General features: G+C 46.5%; 1 protein-coding gene across 2 annotated transcripts in view; it reads right to left on the reverse strand.

Moving 5' to 3' along the window:
* The window catches only part of PEBP4 (phosphatidylethanolamine binding protein 4), a 233,666-nt gene that overhangs the window by 91,987 nt on the left and 120,547 nt on the right, over positions 1-21,132 (reverse strand). For both annotated transcript variants that reach the window (XM_066351677.1, XM_066351668.1), the window contains exon 4: positions 17,836-17,934. In XM_066351677.1, the coding sequence (XP_066207774.1) occupies positions 17,836-17,934 (99 nt within the window). The remainder of the gene's footprint in view (positions 1-17,835; positions 17,935-21,132) is intronic.

The following is a 21,132-nucleotide window of genomic DNA, read 5'->3' on the forward strand; positions in this document are numbered from 1 at the left end:
AGCGAATGCAGAGGGACTTTATGTGTGTGTGTAACTTATTTCCCCATTGAGTTTAGGTTCCTTGAGGACAGGAATTTAATTCTATCCTTTCAGAGCCCCCACAATGCCGAGTGGAGAGCTGAATTCAGATGGGGCGCTCAGCACATCACAGTTGAGTTGAATGAAATCATCTCTTGTTATCATAACTAGTGAAATAGTTTGGTCAGTAACAAGCAGCTGAGGGGGCCTCCTCGGGCAATGCTCTGCCCTGGCTCTGCGGAGAGGAAAGGCCAGGCAGAAAAGCCCTATTCTTTGTCTCTGTGTCACCTAAGAAGAAGCGCTTTCCACATACCAAGCAACGGGTCTATAGAGAATGCAGCACCCCAGATGGTTAGAACTGAAAGGGACCTATGGGGCCCTATAGGCTACTCTTCATTTTACCTGGAAGGGCACCAAGGCCCAGGGAGAGTCAGCTCAGTCAGTGAACTATCTGGCAGGACTTCAGCTTGATTCTGAAGGCGATGTGGGGGCTTTAAGCAGCATTTTAAAACTGTGGAAGCTTTGATTTGGGAGAGAAGGGAGAGGATACTTTGGGGTAGGAGCCAGCAAGAGAAGAGCTTTGGAGGTGGGAGTAGGAGTAAGTCATCGGCTGTGAGTAGGAGTGGAGGTCAGTGGTGGGTTGTCTGTTGGTGGCAGGGACGTGTTTGCTGGAGGAGGCTGTTTGCAGACTGTTGCAGGGTTCACATGGTCAGAAGGAAGGGAGAACACAGTCTTGCTGTTGTCAGTGGGTGGGACCTACTTACTGACCTGGAAATGAAGGAGTAAGAGGCAAGGTGGTGAGGGTGACAACCCTGGCTGGGATTGTAGCCTGGAAGGGGTGATGCCGTGAGCAACGGTCATCCTCTAGGGTGGAGGGCTGGATGTGCACTGGGGCAGAAGGAAGGTGAGCGGAGTCTTCCCAAGGGGCTGAGAAACTAGGCCAAGTGCCTTGGGACAACTAGGAAACCAGACAGTGTGGAATCCAGTGCTCAATTGTGCGGTACAGACTAAGTGCGAAGTGGGAGACTAGAGGAGGGGAGGGGTCTTGTAGTCATGAGGAAGACATGCTGAATCAGGTAGATTTTGAGTAGAACTTTTTAAGAAGAGCAGATTTCAAAGGAAAGGCGGTTCCAGGTGTATTGATCATGCTTTTATTTTCTGTATTTTAAGATGCTTTGACATTCTGAGGGCTTGCTTGCTAATCCTGGAGAGACTGCCCTGGGCTAGCTAATTCCTAGAAAGCGTACTACTCAACTATGAGCAAACCTTTCATATGCAAACCAACTGGTCCAAAGCCCATACATACCTCACCTCCATCTACTTTGCCTTTTACCCACCAAGCCAATATCCCCCTGCCCTAATGGCCCTAGGGCCAGATACCAGGCAACCAGAGAGCCCCCTGTAGCCCAGAGCCTATGGAGACTATTCAAACTCTCCAATCCTAAACTTGCCTGCTTTTCCTTGCCCATTCCTTCCCACAGAAACCACAGTAAAGGCCCCAGGCCATGCTTGCTTCTTCCTCCTTCTGGCTCCTGACCAGCCCTGGTGCTTCCCGGTGTGGCCCTGTCTGGTGTGGCATGGCAAGGAATGGCATACTTCCTTCTTCTAGAAACTGTAATAAATAACATTGGTTTCTGCGTCACCAGTCACCTCTATAAATTAAATTCTGGGCACAACCAAAACACTAGGAAAGGAACAGCCACTTTATTTTAGAGTAGAGGAAAGAGCAAGCACTTTGTGGGAGACACACGGAGGGTCAGATCTCCCTCCCCTCCTTTGATGCCCCTCTTGCTCCGTCTCTCCACACCTGACTTTCCTTCACTGCACACGGGCCTCCCGCTCTGTTTTCCTCTGAGTGGCCCAGGCAAAACTCCAATGTTGTTTATTGCCCCCTCAAGTTCAGGACTTCAGTCAGTCCATGAACTCTCTGCAATAAGCAGTCCTTTCAGCCTCACCTGAAATCGCAGTGTGATCCTTTTCCTGCTGTGAAAGAATCTTAGTCAAAAGCCAGTGGGAAGGAGAACTGGGGAGGCAGGAATTGGGTGGATTGGGAGGACTTGCCTAGAACTGCTAAAATTGCAGTCCTTGGCTGGGGCCAAGTGAAATTCACAGAATGCCAAACTGTGATTTTGAAAGGGACAAGAGCTGAAAGCTGAGCATCCCAGGGTGCATAGTCCCTCTCTTTCCCTGGGATTCCAGTGATGGCTCCACCCTCTGCCCCACCAGGTGGTGGCTTCTTTCATTCAGCAAGCTCGGGTCAGTGAAAGGGAAGAGCCGTAGGACTAAGGGCAGGGACACCTGAACTGTGGTCTACACTCTGCACCAATACGCTTAGACGACCTTAGGCCTCAGCTTCCTCATCAGTAAAATGAAGGAGGAGGACCACATAACCCCAAGGGCCCTTCCAGCACTGGAGAGCTAGGAACCTGTGAAGCAGGGCCTTGTCCCTCAGCCATGCTGCCAACATTGTCCCAGCATAGGTGTGTGTGGGGACGCTTTCCTGCTCATGGCAAAGAAAAATGTCCGCCTGGGCCATGCCCTCCCAGGGTTTAGTCCCTGGGCAGGCTGGCTCCATCTTGTCTCTCTGGGGCAAGTGGCACCTCAGGCTGCAGGGTATAAATGGCGGGGCAGCATGAGACTCTTCCTCAGAGCCCCAGGAATAGGAGCTGGACTGGGGCTGGCTGAGTGTCCTGCCCAAGGTGGGGCTGCAGAGGGCAGCAGACATGCTTCTTGCAGCCAATATGCACAACTCCCAGATTTTGTGGGAGAGTGTTAATTTCTTATTTACTGTTCATAATATAGGAAGAGTCCAGAATTTGGCCAGTCTTGCCTCAACCGATGAATATATGTCCCCTTTTCTTTCACATCTCCTCCCTGCCTACCTCTGTCCTACCTGGCCCTCAAGCCCCACCCACCTGTCCCCCTCTACTCCCTCCCTGCCCACTCCCTATCTGCTGCTATAGCTCTTCCCTCTGTCCAGTTTAGTACTTAGTGGTCCTGAGTTTTATTTATTTATTTATTTTTATTATTATTATTTTTTTGTATTTTTCTGAAGCTGGAAACGGGGAGAGACAGTCAGACAGACTCCCGCATGCGCCCAATCGGGATCCACCCGGCACGCCCACCAGGGGCAACGCTCTGCCCACCAGGGGTCGATGCTCTGCCCCTCCGGGGCGTCGCTCTGCCGTGACCAGAGCCACTCTAGCACCTGGGGCAGAGGCCAAGGAGCCATCCCCAGAGCCCGGGCCATCTTTGCTCCAATGGAGCCTTGGCTGCGGGAGGGGAAGAGAGAGACAGAGAGGAAGGAGGGGGGGGTGGAGAAGCAAATGGGCGCTTCTCCTATGTGCCCTGGCCGGGAATTGAACCCGGGTCCCCCGCACGCCAGGCCGACGCTCTACCGCTGAGCCAACTGGCCAGGGCCTTAAAGTCTTCTATTTCCCCCAAATGATGGCAACCTCCCTGCGGGTAGGTTCTGTGTTCTGACATCACTTGCACCTTCCCCAGAAACTTGCACCAGCGGTACTGAGTGGAAACCTATATGAACAGATAACACTGGGGAAAGATTAACCTTGGCTTTGGAAAATCTTTGTGAGGTCACAGCTATGCTGTGAAGAGAGACAACCCCCTTCCTTAGCCCAGGAGGGAGGCTTGTCACAATCAACGCACATTTGATTTGTTATCACATTAGCTCTGGGAGGTGAATGGTGTTTTTGCCTTTTACAGATTGGGGCTCCCAGAGGCAGGTCACTGGCTCAGAATCACAGAGCAGCCGCATGGATCCAGTGTTCCTACTTTTACCACTGCACCAACTGCCTCCCAGAGCAGAGGGCCCTGCTTATTACTGGAGCTGGGTCCTCTGGGAGGCGCCTGGTCCTTGCGTACAGTAGATGGTGGGGTTGGAAACAAGCAGTGGGAGAAAGGGGTGGAGGCAGTGCTCTTGACCTCTACTACCTGGAGGCCAGCTCCTAAGGAAATGGAGATGGAGGGGGGGGGGAGATGTGTGAATTTCTTAGGGAAAAGGCAGAACGTGAGTTTACTCCCTGGGAAATGCTTTCACAAAAACACACGCAGATACCCATCCACACACACAGCTACACCCAGAACAACGCAGCTCAGCTCCTCAGCCACTGGGACCCTCCCCCTTCCCAAACCCCACTCTCCCTCCTACCCTATATGTGCAATCTTGTGAAAACTCCACCACTCTTAAGGTTAATAAGGCTCATTTGCTTAAGATAGCACCTGTTTCTATGGTGACTCCTGCCACCTAGAATCTGTTCATCAACGGAGACAAGAAAACAGTGACTTCTACCCTCTTTAAAATGAAAAAGCTAATTCTTAGTTAAGGGCTTGACAGGCCAGCAGTCCAAGCAACCCTGGGTGGCTGTCCTTCCACCCCCTTTAAGTCTTTCTCTGCTTCCCGTTTGCTACATCCAAGCAGGGTCCCAGATTCTCCCTGAGCCTGTGGACTGTGGCCTCCTCCTGTTCATCTCCGGGAAGCAGCAGAGCTCACTGCTTGGTTAGGGGCTGCTTTCTCCTGCCCCTCGGTGGCCTCTGATGTCTCCACACTGACTGTACCATGTATTTCTGGACTGAGGCTGGCAAGGAGGTGCCAGAGAGCAGCACCCTGACCGCCTGCCCCCCATGCTGCACCCATTTTCACTCAAGGCCTGTTGCTTACCCTGGTATGGCTGCAGGAATCCAAGCCACCCTCAAAACACCTCCCATCCTGGGGTTGTCTGTCCTCCATTCGGTGCAGCAGACTGCTGGTTGACTCTCTCCTAAGCCAGAGCTCCCTCCTCAGGCCTTGCTCTGCTCCACTGGACCAGTCTAGTCGGCTCAGGTCTGTAGCTGAATTTTGCAACATCCACCTGGGGTTTGCAAATCACCACAGAAGTAGGTTTCAAGGCAGGTGTTGCTAATAACAAAGCTCCAGCTAGTGATTTACCTTTTAAAATAAATGGGAGCAGCTTCCATATTCTCTCTCGAATAATGTCACTCTCTGGTGCTGGGAAACACTTTGTTGTCTAGGACGAGTGTGCAGGGAACTTCCCGGAACGTGGAGCTTGCTCTGTGTTTGTGGGGGCTAGGGGAGTGTGGTGTGCATATGAACAATGTATTGGCAGAAAGAAAGGCTGGGGACTGTTGATCAGAGGATGAAATCTGGAATTCCACACCATTAGAGCTGGTCGTTATCACCCAACTCTATCTACCTAACTGTCACATTTTGCAGACATAATAACAGAGACCCACAGAGGGCAGCCCCCAGAGTAGTGCCATCCAGCGAACATGTGGTTTTTCGCATCCTGGTCTCAAGCTCTTTCTAGAGGATCACCCAGTCTCTGTTAAGTGGAACCAGCTCCTGTGGCCCCCGAGGCCCTCTGCTGTGTTCTCATGTGGCGCTTTGCGCGACAGGCCGTGTCCCACACACCCGAGACCTGGAGAGAGCCTCTGAGAGCTGATTGCACCAACCTTTTGCCCAGCCCCTGGCAGAGGATTCCTCTTGAGCATCTGCAAAGACAACTCACTCACCCCACACCTCGAGAGACAGCCTTTAACGGCCACGCTCAGCCCACGGCTGTAAACACCCTCAGTGTAATCTACTGTTGGTGTCTCTTCTGACTTCCACACTCATTTCAATCTCCTCCTTGAGATATCCAGGGTGGATCAGAAGAGCATCTCAGAATCAACATCTAAGACAGGACTGCAGGCCTCCTTCCTCGCGCCCCACCCTGCACAGCCTCCAGCATGCCCCATCCCAGTCAATGGCACTGCTGTGTGTTCGCTCAGGCCCCAAACCTAGGAGCCGTCTTTGGACTACCCTGCACCCTCCCCATCTAATCCTGTGGCAAGTCCTGTTTTTGGCTCTTAATCTCAAAATAGAGCCCGAAGCGGTCCTCTCCACGCCCACTGCTCTCACCTTGGGGCCAGCGACATTCATCCTTCCAAAGAAGCAAAATGGCCTCTTGTGGCTACCCTTCTGCCACCTAAATGGCAGTCAGAGGAATCTCTTAAAAACACAAAGCAGTTTTCATCCTCCTGTTTAATGACTTCTAATAATAGCCCATGTGCCAAACTCCTTGCGCAGGCCTGGACACAAGGCCTACAATAGTGATTCTTGAGCCCAGATACACATTCTTTTTCCATTTTCTTTTCTTTCCTTCTCTTCTCTCTCTTTTTTTTTTTATCATGTTAAGAATACTTAACATGAGATCTAACCCTCTGCACATTTCTAAGTTTACAATGCAGTACTGATGTTGTATAGTAGATCACTAGAGCATAATCATTTTGTATTATTGAAACTTTATACCTGTTGAATAGCAACTCCCATTTCCCCTCCCCTCACTGAGATGCACATTTGTATCCCCTGGGGAGTTTTAAAAATAACCACACCTGGGCTCCACTCCCAGATATTCTGATTGAGCTGATCTGGGGATGGCCTCCCAGGTGAATCTACCTAGTGTGCAGCCAGCCTCCCCTGCTGCCTTCACTGAGCATATTTCTTGCATAATTCCCCTGGGTCACTCTGTTCCAGCTGCACTGCCTTTCTTTCTGTTCCTGGGTGAACACCCAACCTGTTTCTACCCCAGGACCTTTGCTCCGCTATTCCTTCTGCCTAGAGATGCTCCTTTCTCACTCGCTTACCTGGTGAATTCCTACCTGCTCAAGGGTCACTTCCTCTGTGGTGACCTACTTCCTTGCCCACCTTCTTTTCTCCCATGGTTCTTGGGACTTAGCTCCATCCTAACACTTCCTACCCTGTACTGTTGTCATTGATTTACTTCTCTGCTCCCTCTGCTACACACTGGAAGGGATTTAACTTTAAAAACTTTCAATTCACAGTGCTTGAATGAAACTATTGCCAAGGATGTGCTGAATACATGCTCAATGAATGAATAAATGAGCAGAGGTATCTGACCAATGCAGAAAAAGGGAATTATAGTTTTCAATGATCTAAAAGCCTCTACTTCTATTGATGTGATCTAAGATTATATTAACTTTCTTAACTCCTGCATTATGGTTTGACATTCTATTATTAGCTTATAATTAGCTTAAAAATTAACTAAAACTCCTGTGATATTTTCCCCTGTGATATTTCATGAACTCCTGCCATGCCAGAACTTCCTCATTCTGTACTTGTGCAATTGATTTGAAACCTAAATATAGAATTTAAGAATAATCCCATTAAATTTAATTTTTTCAGTACAGGCCTATGCTTCTAATTTGCCAAAAGTAACTGTTTTGTGCCACCCATCACCTTAGTAGTTCCTTGAAACTGTCCTGCAAGTTTGGTAAGCATGCTATCCATAAAGATACTGGACAAGGTGGGGCCTATGACAGGACTCTGTGGCATGTCACCAGGGATTGCTCTTAGGGTTGGCACTAATTCATTAGTCAACACTCTTCAGGAATGGCTTATTCACAAGCCACAAACTCACCTAACAAAATAGTCATTGAAGCTATATTTCTCCCCTTTGCCCACAAGGGTACCATGATTGATTTGATCTAATGCCTTGGTCAGTCAAGCTGTGCTGTGCTTACTTATAGCTTCCTCCTCATCCCGTGGACCAGTGCATTCTTCAACAAAGAACTCAGAGTGGTCAGGTGTAACTTGTTTTCAGTGAAACCATGCTAACTCCCATACTGTTTTCTATGTAGTCTCAGACCATCTGCTTAAATTTAGTTTAATTTTGACATGGATCGATACTACACTCACCAACATAAGTTCAGAAATCTGTATTTTCCTCTCCTGCCTCTGTAAATGACTTTGTGATGTAAATTTAAGTTACTGCTGGACCTTGAAGATGTAACTCATCTAGAAATCTTAACTCATGTAAAGTGACTGTTTACAGATTATAGAAGGACTTCCTAGGGAGAGGAACAGAGCTAAGGCCAGAGATGCACAGAAGTTTGAGACACCCTGAGAAGTTGAGCAGAACTATGAGGGCGGGTGGGGCAGGCAGGGAGGGGCCAGAGCCTCAAAGGCCTTGAATAATTTGCTGACCAGCTAGAACTCTGCCCCAAGACACTGACAAGTCACTGAAGGGCTTCGACTAGGGAAGTAACATGATCATATTTCAATTTTAAAAGAATCACCCCTTGAAGGAAAGATAGATATCTTGTAGGGGGTAAGATTATAGGAGGAGGAAAAGTTAGCAGACTTTTGCAGCAACACCTAAAGAGAGATGATTAGGGCATTAATGAACTCAGCCATGTTCATTTTAATTCTATGTTTATGTTTTTTTTTCTACCCCAGTCAAATGTCTGAGTGTTTAGTTATTCTTTTCTCTTCCTGGAATGCAACCTCTCGTACCTTTGACTTTGCCAGATGACCGGCTCATAATTCAAGCCCTAGCTCAACTCCTATCTCTACTATGAAGTCATCACAGAGTGATGTCACCTATCAGTCCATCCATTCACCTACCCAACCACTATCCATCCACCCATCTATTATTCCTTCCTTCATTTTTTAATCCATTCATTTTTTATGCCCCCATTCATTGACCCACTCAACATGTACGGAGGACCTTCTATGTTTTGGGTACTGTGCTAAGTGCTGGGTATAGAACAAGAGTAAGCTCTGCTCTCCAGAAACTCATGCTTTAATCAGGAAAAGAGACTCATAAATAATAACAAACTCATGTGATGAGGGTACCAATAGAGGTTTGCCTGGCTGTAGTAGGAGCACAGGGCAGGTCTGGCTAACTCAATCTGCAGGCATCAGGGTGAGTGTTCCAGTGGAGGTTACAGTTAAACTGACCCTTGAAGGAAGAGCTGCATCACTATAGACGGGAGAGTGCTCTGACCTTACAGCCATTTGAGTTTAAAGAGTCCAGTTAGAGTTGACACTATGTCCCATGAGTTTCTCTCTTTTATTTCCTATACCTTGACCTTGTCTTCCCAACTGAGGAGCTGAGGAAACATATTTTAAATCTATCTAACATTTATTTGTCAAATTATCTATCTATCATCTATCTATCTATCTATCTATCTATCTATCTATCTATCTATCTATCTATCTATCATCTATCTATCTATCTATCATCTATCATTTTTAAATAGCCACAGTGCTAAGCACATTGCAAGTTAAATAGTTGCTCCCAACACCTCCCTGTTAAGTCATATGCCCAGGTGTTCTTTCTTCTCAGTTTTTTAGGTGGTAACTATGTGGGCAGTTCATTCTCCTGGCCAGGCCTTGTTCTACCTCGAGGAGGCAACATATGTTTCTTACCTCAAAAGCTCAACTTTCTAAGCTTCAACAAGGTTTTAAGGTGATAGCCGATAGAAGTAGAGAACTAGCAAATCCCTAGCATGTACTTTGTGCTCGGTGCTTTACACATTCATTGCACTGAGTTGTTATTAACATTCCTGTGAGGTCAATGCTAGTCTAGTGCCTCTTTCACAGATGAGGGAACAGATGCGGGAAGTAAATGATTTGCTCACAATAAGCCAGAGAATCTCCCTCCCTGGGTCTATTTAGCCCTTCAAGGCCAAGGTTCAGAGCTGCACTACCACTGAAGAAGGTGTGGCCAAGAGTGGAAGCGAAGGGTTGTGGGCCAGGAAACTCACACTGCACGCCACTCACTCCAGCACCAGAACCTCCAGGAGCCATTCCTGGCCCTGACATAAGCTTTCACGCGGGCTGGACCTGGGGAGTGGTGGTGAAATCCACCTGAACTCTGGAGAGGTAATAAGGAGTCATGATTATGTGGGTAGGTGCTGGGTTTAAATGCCAATCAGCCACTCGCTAGCTGTGACATATGGACAAGTTGTTTAGCCCCTTTAGGCCTTCATTTTCTTGTTTATATTACCTCCCTCTGAGCTTCTGTGAGGACTGGATGAGATGTTCATGAAAGCACAGTGCCCAGCACCACATGCTAAGTGTTTAAATGATTGTTTCTTATTTTCTTTCTTTCTCTTCCCTTATCTTTTCTCCTTCCTTTTCTGCTTCCTTCTTTAATTATTATTGTTGTTAATATTCTACATGAATATAAGCTGTTAGAAGAGCATCTCCAGCCAGAAGAAGAAACATGGCAGGAAACATTGAAGATGCCAATGGACACATCACAAGTTATCTATCCAGTTTTTAACCAGGGGGAGTTCTGGGTGACCCACAAAGAAGTCCTTTCTGTGATGTAAAGCTCCCTTCTCCACACAGTGTATGCTCAGCTCTTGGGCAGCTCTAATTCTTAGAAAGTTTTTTCTTAGTTGCAGCCAAAATTTACTCCCATGTAAATGCTACCCATTGACTCCCTTTTCTACCCAGTGGATCACGGCAGGATCACCCATTTCCCAATTTGATTCCTTCAGATTTTTCAGGAACTCTAAATAATCTTTAAGGGCAGTCTCATGTCCTGCCTACCTCCTTCTGTTCCTGCTCACCTATTATGATTTCTCAGAGCCCCACTCCAGCAGTTGCATTCCTCATGTTGCCCACTACCTTTCTTACGTAGTGTGGCCAGAACAGAAGACAGTATCCCAGGTGTGGCGCAGACAATGTATACTAAGCAATCCTCCCTGGGATCAAGGAAGGGTCACTATTCCTAACATGCTGCCCCACCTCTTTTGTCTCTTCCTAAGCGCATGTGTTCAGGGTGGGGGCTGAGGCCCATGGACAGTGACAAGCCTGGGTTCCCATTGTTAGGGCAGGTGGGTTTGGGCCATTGCTCTCAGTCTTATTCGCTTTACAGCTTTGCCCACTGAGGGAAGTCAGAGTGCCGCCCTCTGTCCTCATCAGAGCTGAGTTCAGAATTGGGTGAGCAAGACTGTGTTGTTTCTTTTGGGGTGTCTATGGGTGTGTGTGTGGCAGAGGAAAAGAAAGAGAGACAGGGAGAGAGTGAGAGAGAGAGAAAGAGAGTTTTCCGCCTGATCCAGGAATTCTCCTGGATGGCAGAATTGGTTTCCATAACGACTTCCTGATATAAACATATTTGATAAAAATAAGTTAATAGCAGAGAGCACAGAATCTCAGAGTGCACAGAGAGAGAGAGAGAAAGAGAGAGAGAGAGAGAGAGAGAGAGGTTGAGAGAGAGAGAGAGAGAGAGAGAATTTTCTGCCTGATCCAGGAATTCTCCTGGATGGCAGAATTGGTTTCCATAACAACTTTCTGATATAAACATATTTGATAAAAATAAGTTAACAGTGGAAAGCACAGCATCTCAGAGTGCAGAGAGAGAGAGAGAAAGAGAAAGAGAGAGAGAGAGTGAGAGAGAGAGAGACTGGGCTCTTTGAAGAATAGAATTTCTCTTTCTTTTCACCCCTCCCAGTCAGCCTTTCTATATATACTTTCCATAAACCAACTAAAAGGCTTTGTTTACCATATTCCTGTACATATTGGCCTTTCCTGCCTGCACGTGTTATATTCCTATTCTCTCTCTCTCTCTCTCTCTCTTTCCCTTTCTCCTTAGTTACCTGAAGCACTACAGTATGCACAGGATAATATGATAAATTCATTTCCAATTCACTGCATTATCCCTTGAATATTTTAATGACTCATTGAATGGAGTAAAAAAAGCTATTTCAAATGAACAATTATGCTGCATTAGTCTAAGGGCTGATTATATTTAAACACTGCTCACATGGATAACAGGACACGGCGACCTCAGCGTACGAGAGCTAATTTGGCACTTATCTCCAAATAATTTTACACTGCAAATTACCATGAAAACCTAAAGGGCTTTAAAAACATTCATCAAACGATAATATTCCACTTTGTAGCAATATTTTATTTAAATTATTTTGAATGGGAGCAAAGGCATCTCTGGGGTGGGACAGTGGTAGCAAAGTGAGAACTGAGTGATAAGGAGATGGTGAGAGGCACTGGGTTGTGTTAGAAATTAAAGCTGAAGGACTTGGAGATGAAGCGCAGCCCTGGATGTGGGAAGTGGCCTGCAGGCCTGTCACTTGCAGCATAACCTCTTGCCATGGCTGGGGTCTGGGATGCCTCCAGGGGGCCCTGGCCTGGCCCCTGAGGTCAAAGGGCAATTCCTAGAGGCTGCCTTGTGGAACAGATCCCCTCTCTCCCAACTATTACCTCTACCAGAATAAGTCTGGGTCGGGTCAGGTCCTCCAAACTGGGCCTGAATCCATCTAGACTCAGAAGGCAGAAGAATGAGCATTCTTTTTTAACCCCAGAGTTTGTGTGTTGGGACATTGTCTAGAATTCTTACTTGGCAAAACACAAGCCCAATAGTGTAAGCAAAGTTGCTCAATCATAAATGGCTGCTGGAGTCAGATTTCAGAGCTGGAGATGTGGGAGAGGGAATTACATTTATTGAGGTCCTGCTTGTATTCCACTCTGGGTCAGGAGCCTTGAGCTCATTGAACCCTGGGAAAGAGATAGTATTATCATGCCCATTTCAATGATGAAGAAACTGAGACTTACAGATTACCATCTCAAAGTGGCAGAGTCTGGAACCTCCCCTGGTTCATCTGATCAAAAGTGCAGGCTTTCCCCCTTCCCTTTGGGTGGCCATGCACGAGTCTGCACTGTCCCCATCACCAGAGGCTGGTAGGCCCATAGACCTAAACCCACATGCTCTCAGGGAGCGAGAGCTATGCCTTGCAGGCATTCTTTACTTAAAACGTACCCTCACAGCACAGGGCAAAGCATACACAGACAAGTGCACACATATCAGCAGTGAAACTAAAAATACAGGTCTAAATAAGGAAATTAATGGATTAATTTTATTTCCTTGGCTTGACCTCTGTCTGAACTTGTGAACCTGATAAAGATTGCTGATTCTTCTTCTGCTTATTATTATTAGCTTGCTGTGAGCATGTAGAATATCAGGTTATATAAATGTTATACTTAAATTTCTACAAGATCTGCTGCTCGATCGATTAGGAAGAAGGATAAATCTGCCACTTTCTACAGCGCCACTCTCTAAGGAGGCTTCTCCTCTTTGCATATGTAATTTCCTTTTCTTCTTGTCTCAGTCCTGAAGAGTAGGGATTTGTGTCAGTTTTACAGACAAGAAGCAGTCTTAGAGAGGTCATGTAACTTGCCTCAGATCACTCAGTAGTGGGAGCGATCATTCAAACAGAAGGGTCTGAACATGTGCTATCCACATAACTGGATAGGAGGGGACAGTGATTCCAGCCCTGTTTATTGGTTTCCTATTTATCTTATTCACACTTAGAGGTCCTTTAAAAATCCCTCTGATTATGGAAAAATGCAACCCTATAGAAAATTGTAGACAGAATAATGAACCCTTAGGGGTCCTTTTAATTCAACACAGAATTGGTTGCACTTACAGCTGCCAAAGTTTGAGGGCACTGAATGAAAGGGAACTGTGAACTTGCCTTTTCCTTTTCTCTTTTAAAACAACAAATAAAGGATATTCAGGATAAATTTAAGAATCGACAGTTTTGAGGAAGATTGATTTTCTTTTTTGGAAGAAAAAAGCTACTCTTGTCTCCTTAATTGTTCTCAGTGTTCTTTGTCACCAATCATGATATTCTCCATGGAAAGTATTAATAAACCATCTTCCTGTATTCAGTATTCCTATTAACAATAAAAAGTCTAATGAAAATATCTTCATGAAAAGCTCTGAGCGCTATATTCAGAGACAAATAGAAGATGAACCAATAAGTGTCTTTTCTGAAAGGAATGATGCAAATTAATTGATATCTTAATTAGACTTCAGCATGAAGATTATTAGTTAGATTGAATCAGAACTGAAAAACATCTTAAAGGAAAAGCTGAGGATGTGGCCCTGGTGGGAGAAAGATATTATGTGTGTTGGTGCTCTGTTGAAAATCTCTTTTGCTCAAGGAGAGATTTTCAAAGAGGGGGACAAGATGGATGCACCCTTTATGTATCAGTCACTGCCTGTCCCAGTCTGGCTAGGTTTGGGGACTGAAGCCTAGTCCTGTCCCTAAGTTAATGGGAGCCTGCAGGTGTACGAAGTTCTGCCAGGAGTGATCCTCACCTTGCACTGCAGCCCCCTTCCTCTGCCTCATCAAAACAGAAGACCCAGGAGGGCGGAAACATCCCCTACTTGTCTGTCTCTGTAATCCCAGTGCTAGCTAGCACAGCACCTGACTTCAAGCAACAATGATTACATCACAGCAAACAGTCATGGACTGCTTACTGTGCGTCCCGGTCCTGTTCTAGGCATTTGACTGAAAATAACCTGTTTAAGCTTCCTAAAAACAGTAAGAGGTATGGACTAGTGGGATTCCCACTTTACAAGTCAGCATATTAAGACACAGGTTGAGCAACTTATCCCCTGAAATCACCTAGTTAATACTGGTGGCTTCAGACTGGGAGCCAGAGCCGTCTGGCTCCAGAGACCTTGCTCTTAAACACTATGCCATAGTAAATAATGCCACTCCATATTTGTGGAGTTAAAGAAACAATGCATACTAGAAATGCATAGTCTCTACTGATGGATTTCTCTCCAGTTTTTAGTTTTACTTAAGGACTACTCTGTCACAGACCTTGGCAGCCTCTCTGTGGGGGCTGTAGATGCTTCCTGTATTGTTGAGACCCTTTGCTGTCTTGTTTGAACCTGGAAAGACGGTCCAAAACTTGTCCCTACTGAAGGGCTCCCCCAGGCGTGGCCCAGTCTACCACCCTGTTAGGCCTAGGCCCTTAATATCCAGGTCAACCAAGGTTCCAGCAAGTTTGCCTCTGTGGCTATTGTGAATCACAGGGCCATTGTAACTCCATGCCTGCAGTGACCTTACGGCATGCCTTATTGCTGAGCCTACGTACTGCTGAGGTAATAATAATATGTGAGCTTACTTTTATGGGGTTCAAAATGCCCCAAGATAGCATCCTCTGGGAGATGGGGGTTGACTGAATGCATCTACCCATAAAAAATAACCAGAAATAGGGCCCTGGCATGGTGGGAAAGCACAGAGAGGATATTTCCCACTTAGCAGAGGGCATGGTGGCATGCCCCTACCATAGTGGAGCTAATGGAAGAGATGTGTTGTGAACCCAGACCACAAGGAATGGCAGGAAGGGTGTATAGTATGGAGTTGGGTTCCTGGATTGAAGACCAACCTCTACAACCCACTAGCTGAGAGGCTGCATCATTCAGTCTCTCCCGGCCTTGCGCTACCCATCTATAAAATGGGGATAATGCCCAGTTCACAAAGTCATTGTGAGGATCAAAAGGAAGTTTCCAAGTGCTTCTCACTTGAAAATTGCTCCACAAATGAGTGATATTAACAATGATCCAGGTATTCCAACATAGAACACTCGTCTTCCTTTAAGCTGCTAACCTCCTCAATGCCAAGCCCTGCCCAGACTGACAGAAGTGGTTTCCAGGAATCTGCGTTTAATAAGCTTATTCCAATGTGCTGTAATGTTTGAGACCACTCAGCGGCAGCTAACACCAACACAAAGGAAGTGCTCTGGCTGTGATTTAGAGCCCTGCCTTCCTTTGGCCAAGGCCCACAGCCTGGGACCTTAATGGGCCTGATGTACACAGGTGTTGCGGCCGGCTGAACTTGGGCACTGGTGGGCAGGCCCAGTGGATATAGCTGAGAGCTGAATGCTTGAGTCAGGGAGAGTGGGTGAAAATGTGGCTGAAACCCAAGCCTCCTCTGGCCTCAGCGGGAAGGCAGAGGACCACACCTGGCAGATGACCCTGGTAAGCTCAGTGGCTTAGCAGCCTTGTCAGACAGCTGCCGCCTGCCACCTGCTACCTGCTGTGCCTTGGAGTTGGGCTGCTGAGGCAGAGCCTATGTCTACACCACAACACTAGGCTTGTGTGAGAGAACGGTCTTGAGTATTGGGGTGAGGGCAGTGGGTAGGGAGACTTCAGGCCTGGAAGAGAGGCAGCCGCAACACTGAAATTATTTCACCGCAACAGCTCCTGATTTCTGGCCTCAGAATTGCCCAGTTGAACCCTCTTAGAGACAGCCTGTGTGGATGGTGGACTGTAAGTGTAACATCTTTTTGAGAGTTTAAGCCCCTGTGACTGCCAGGGAGTCCCAAGCATAGAAAGTGGTAACACTCTGGATCAGGACAGGACCCAATATCTTTCCCTTTTGTGCCCTCAGCTCCCCTCCCTGCTCTGATGGCGTGAACCTCCCCGTTCTGCCCCTTCACATGCTTCGGGTGTTTCCGAGGCCCCTCACCAGGCTGGGGTGCTTGGCCGGGCAGTGTGGGGAGCAGTGCCCCTGCTTTACACCAGGAGCTTACTCTGGCTCTGTACGAGGCTTTAGCCAGGTCTTCCTCAGCATGGCTGTCCCCCTGAACATCCTGTGCAGGCTCTGTTGTCACTGGGCAGGGTGGTTGTCAGGGTAACTGCCCCACACCCCTACTCCAGTGGCAGCGAGAACTCGTGCCTTGCTCAGGAATGTCAATAGCTAGTTCAATAGCTGGTTCAGATGCCCCATGGGCCTAGAAGGGAACACGAGCTCCTCAGAGCTGTGTGTCCTTCCCGAGTTCTGCGCGCTCACGGTGTGCTCCCACTGGATCATCATGACAGCTGCCTCTTGCAGAAAATGACAGAACGCTCAGAGAGCTTCTGAGTGACTTATCAGTGGTCATTGAGTTGGGAACCATCCAAACGTTAACCCAAACTTTGTCTTTCTAGTTCTGGGTTCCCACAATCTAAGGGGTTATTGCCTTTGTACACTCTATGCAAAGGGCATCTGTGGGCTTTCTAGGCAGAGATGTGTGAATGCTTGAAGGCAGTGTAGATCGGCCACGGTGCACTGCCAGGTGCTCATGAACATATATACATATATATATTATATAATATATGTATATGTATTTGTATGTATGTATATGTATATGTATATGTATATGTATATGTATATGTATATGTATATGTATGTATGTATATGGTGCACATTAGGATACTAAAAGCTCTAGATAGCCCTTCAGTGAGGAATAGGATTAGGTCAGATATACTCAGAGTCTCCAGACCTTGTCTATCAATAGAATCTTCCCTCTACCCATCCCCACATAATGACCATTGACAGTCTTCCAGATTTGAGTTCCTCAGACCGACTCCACAAAGTATGAGCCGGGCTCCTTCACAAGTATGACAGCAAAGGAACAAAGATGAGGGCTGGTCATTTTTGCCTCTTCTGCCTATCAGGAGGGGGAGCTCCTGCAGGATCTCCCCACATACCAGTTCTGCCACCTGGATTGCACAGAATCACCCTGATGTCCCCAGGCCCAGGCCCAGGCCCCTGGCAGTGCTATGCCAGAGCCAGATGTTAAATTTTTGGAAATTCTGTGAGTCAGTCGTTAAATCATCAGTAGCTTGAAATTGGCCATGGTAGAAATATTAAGTAATACAGAATTCGGCAAACACTCCAACCTGGAGCTCCTCCCCCCATTATCTGGGGGCCCATTTACCTGTGCATTACACTGATCCTGGGACATTTCTGAAATTGTTAGAAGACTTGTAAGAGGCTAGAAGAGCTTGGTGCTGGGGACGACCTGATGCAGAAGCAGAGGCGGATTTAACGGTGGGTGCATCAGGCGCATACCCTGGGCCCCGACTTCCGAAGGGCCCCGTAAAACCCCAACTTTACACTTTTTTCTAATGACACCAAGTTTTGTTTCATAGGTGCAATTTTAACATTAATAGTACATAATATTTTTTATTTATTTTAAAATATGGTTAACATGTATTTTTATTTTTCCTGTCTCTCTCTTTTTTTAAGGGGCCCAATATTTTCTTCTGCACCCGGGGCCTCAACCAACCTTAATCTGCCTCTGTGCAGAAATCCCTGCTCCTCAGGGTCCTCAGCCCTCGTAAATGAGAGCTGAGAACTGCAGAGAATGATAATCTTCCAGCTATAGTCCCCAGTGAAACAGAAAGTGCTTCCTGGTCAGCTTACCTTTATATCCGTCACCAGCCAATGTCTCCAGAATCGGGCTCTGGGGGAAGACCTGCTAGGAGCGTCTGGGTCCACCATCACCAGGATGTAGGTTGCACCCTGTAAGACATCACCACAAAGAAATGTAGCATTATGACTAGGATCCTGATGGAAAAACTACCTTTACTTTATTCTCACCTAGAATGGGAATTCTCACCCACCCGTCTAGCTTCCTACCTAGGTCATCATGATTCTCATGCCATTCCTCCTGTGTCGCATGTTATGCTCAGAGAAATGAGGTGCATGAAGAAGAGCGCTTAATAATTTGAGTTTATCTTTATGAAAAGGAACAAATCCAACAAGCACATTTGCTAAGCATCTGGAGATCCCTACTGTCATCAGTGCTGTGGTGGAAACAAGGAAACCTTCTGATCTCAGGAAGCTCACAGTGCAGTTGGAGCTTACTGTGCTCAGGAGCTATACCAACTGCAAGGAATACCAGGACTCATTCATGTCTTCAACAAGCACTTACTGAATACCTACTATGTGCCTGAAACTGTTCTAGGTGCTAGGATCCCAACAGAGAACAAGATAGTGTGGCCCATACTTCTAGGAAGCTTTTGTACTAGATAAGAGACATGGATTAAAAAAGAAAACCTAAACAAACAAACAAACAAAAAACCCCCCAAGGAAATGTTGAATAGTGATTAGTGCTATGATTAATAAAATAAGGTAGGGTGAGAGGGAATAAGCATTCCAAGAAGAGGAAATAGAGCCTGACCAGGCGGTGGCGCAGTAGATAGAGTGTCAGACTGGGATGCGGAGGACCCAGGTTCGAAACTCTGAGGTTTCCAGCTTGAGCACGGGCTCATCTGGTTTGAGCAAAGCTCAACAGCTTGGACCCAAGGTCACTGGCTTGAGCAAGGGGTCACTCAGTCTGCTGTAGCCCCCACGGTCAAGGCACATATGAGAAAGCAATCAATGAACAACTAAGGTGCCACAACAAAGAATTGATGCTTCTCATCTCTCTCCCTTCTTGTCTGTCTGTCCCTCTCTCTGTCTCTCTGTCACACACACACACACACACACACACACACACACACACACACACACACACAAAAGAGGAGGAAATAGATGCTACAATGGCCTTCAGGTGGAAAAGGGTTAAGGTTGGAGGAACAGAAAGAACACCATGTGGCCAGGAACAAGCAAGAGGGGGGAGTGGCTATGGCAGGGTGGGAGAGGTGGGTGGGGGAAGACAACAGAGGCCTGGTGGGCCTGGGTGAGGAGTGGGGTTGTATCCTAAGTGAGATGCATAACTATTAGAAAGAGACTAAATCAGGAGAATGATATGCTCTGGTTTACATTCTTAAAAGATCATTTTGATGGCTGGGTGGAGAATGAGTGAGTGGCAGGAGGCAAGAGAGGAAGCCAGCAGGCCAGGTCGGAGGCTATTGCATTAGTACAGTGAAGGATGATGGCATCTTGGATGAGGATGGTAGCAATGGAGATGGAAACATGTATATGGATTAAGGGAGTATTTTCAGGTAGACTCTAAGGGTTTGCTGATGAACTACTACACAGTAGGACAATGAGGAAGGGATGGGGAAAGAGAAATCAAAGATGATGCTTGGGTTTTTGCCTTGAGCAACTGGGCAAAGGCACCATTTAATAATAAGAGAAGACTTGCAGAGATTGTTTGAAGGAGAACATCAAGAGTTCTGCTTTAGACATGTTAAGTTTAGACAAGTATATAAATCACAATCTGGAGTTCGGGGCAGAGATCAGGACTAGATATATAAAATTGGCGTCATTGACATGTAGATGGGCCTAAATCCATAGAATAATGGAATTATTCATGGAAAGATTAGTCATGAAGAAGAAAAATGTTCTCATGACTAAACTCACATATTGAGAAGAAAAGGAGAATTCAGCAAAGGAGACCAGGGATGTGGGGCATACCTAAAGAGTAGGCATCATGAAATATGAGACAAGGTGTGTTTTGAGAAGGAGAAAGTTGTGAACTGTGTTGAATGTAGCCAAAAGGTAGAGCAAGATGAGGACACCTTGTGCCAATATGATTTGACAACTTAAAGATCACTGTTATCTTGGCAAGACCAGTTTCAGTGGAGTAGAAATACGGACTGACATTTGACCAGAATAGGTGTTGATGAGATGGGAGATGAGGAATTAGAAATAGTTATTAAGGATGATTTTTAGAAAGTTTTGGTGTGGAGGACAGCCAAGACATGGAATAATTCTTATTAGAGAGGGAGGAAGAGTCAAGAGGTCTTTTTTGTTTTTATTTTTATTCTTATATTTTAAGAGACAGATGACAGTGAGGTATGCTTGTTGGCCAATAAAAGTGACCCAGTAGAAGGGGAGATACATATGCTAGAGAAGAAAAAGGGGATCACTGCAAAAGCCAAGACTCTGGGAGGTGGGAGGGGACAGGATACAGAGCAAGAGTGGAGCGCTGGCCTTTGGTGGGAGCAGAGGATTCAGGGAACTGGAAAGATGTGGTGATGAAGAGTGAGGAAATTCTCTTCTGGTTGATTGTATTTTCTCAGTAAATTAGAGGCACGATCATCAGGGAAGAGGGATTTTAGGAAGTTTGTGGACAGAGAAGAAGGTATGAAATAATCATTTTGGAAAGCGAGAAACTGAATATACCATAGGTATAGTAAGGTTACTGGGTAATATTACATTCCATAGTTGTGTGTTTTTTACCTGTTCACTGCATGCGTGGAATAAGTGGTAGTTGGGTTTAACTTGATCAGAGACTTAGACTGGTGAGTCTGATGGAAGAGAAAGGCTGAGATAGTGGGAAGTAACCAAGAGAAATAGGGAAGAGTCCTGGGCCTCCTCTTGATCTGGGGGGAGAGACAGACATGGATGTGACTGCAGTCCCATGCACAGTGCCTGAGTAAGGGAGTGTCTATCAAACACAGAGGGAACACAGAGGAGGATCCTTAACTTCTCCACCTCAGGAGTCCAGGATGGCTTCACAGGGTTGTCTTTTGAACTTGATCTTGAAGGATGAGCAAGCAAATCATTAGGAAGAGGACCCTATAGGCAAAGGGGAGGGGCTGTGCAAGGCTGACTGGGGGATGGTGAGAGTCTTGGTGTGCTGGAACATTGGGCATCGAGAAGGAATCGTAGGTGGAAAAGCTGAACGGCTATTGGAACCAGATTACAGAAAACCTTACATGTCCTAACTCGTTTGGAATGTGTTTTGCAACAGAACCCACTGAAATTGTTTGAACAGACAACTGGCATGATTAAATGTGTTCTGGGAAGGCACAAGATGAGGATGAG

Source organism: Saccopteryx leptura, chromosome 1, assembly GCF_036850995.1.
Source record: "Saccopteryx leptura isolate mSacLep1 chromosome 1, mSacLep1_pri_phased_curated, whole genome shotgun sequence".
Taxonomy (NCBI): domain Eukaryota; kingdom Metazoa; phylum Chordata; class Mammalia; order Chiroptera; family Emballonuridae; genus Saccopteryx; species Saccopteryx leptura.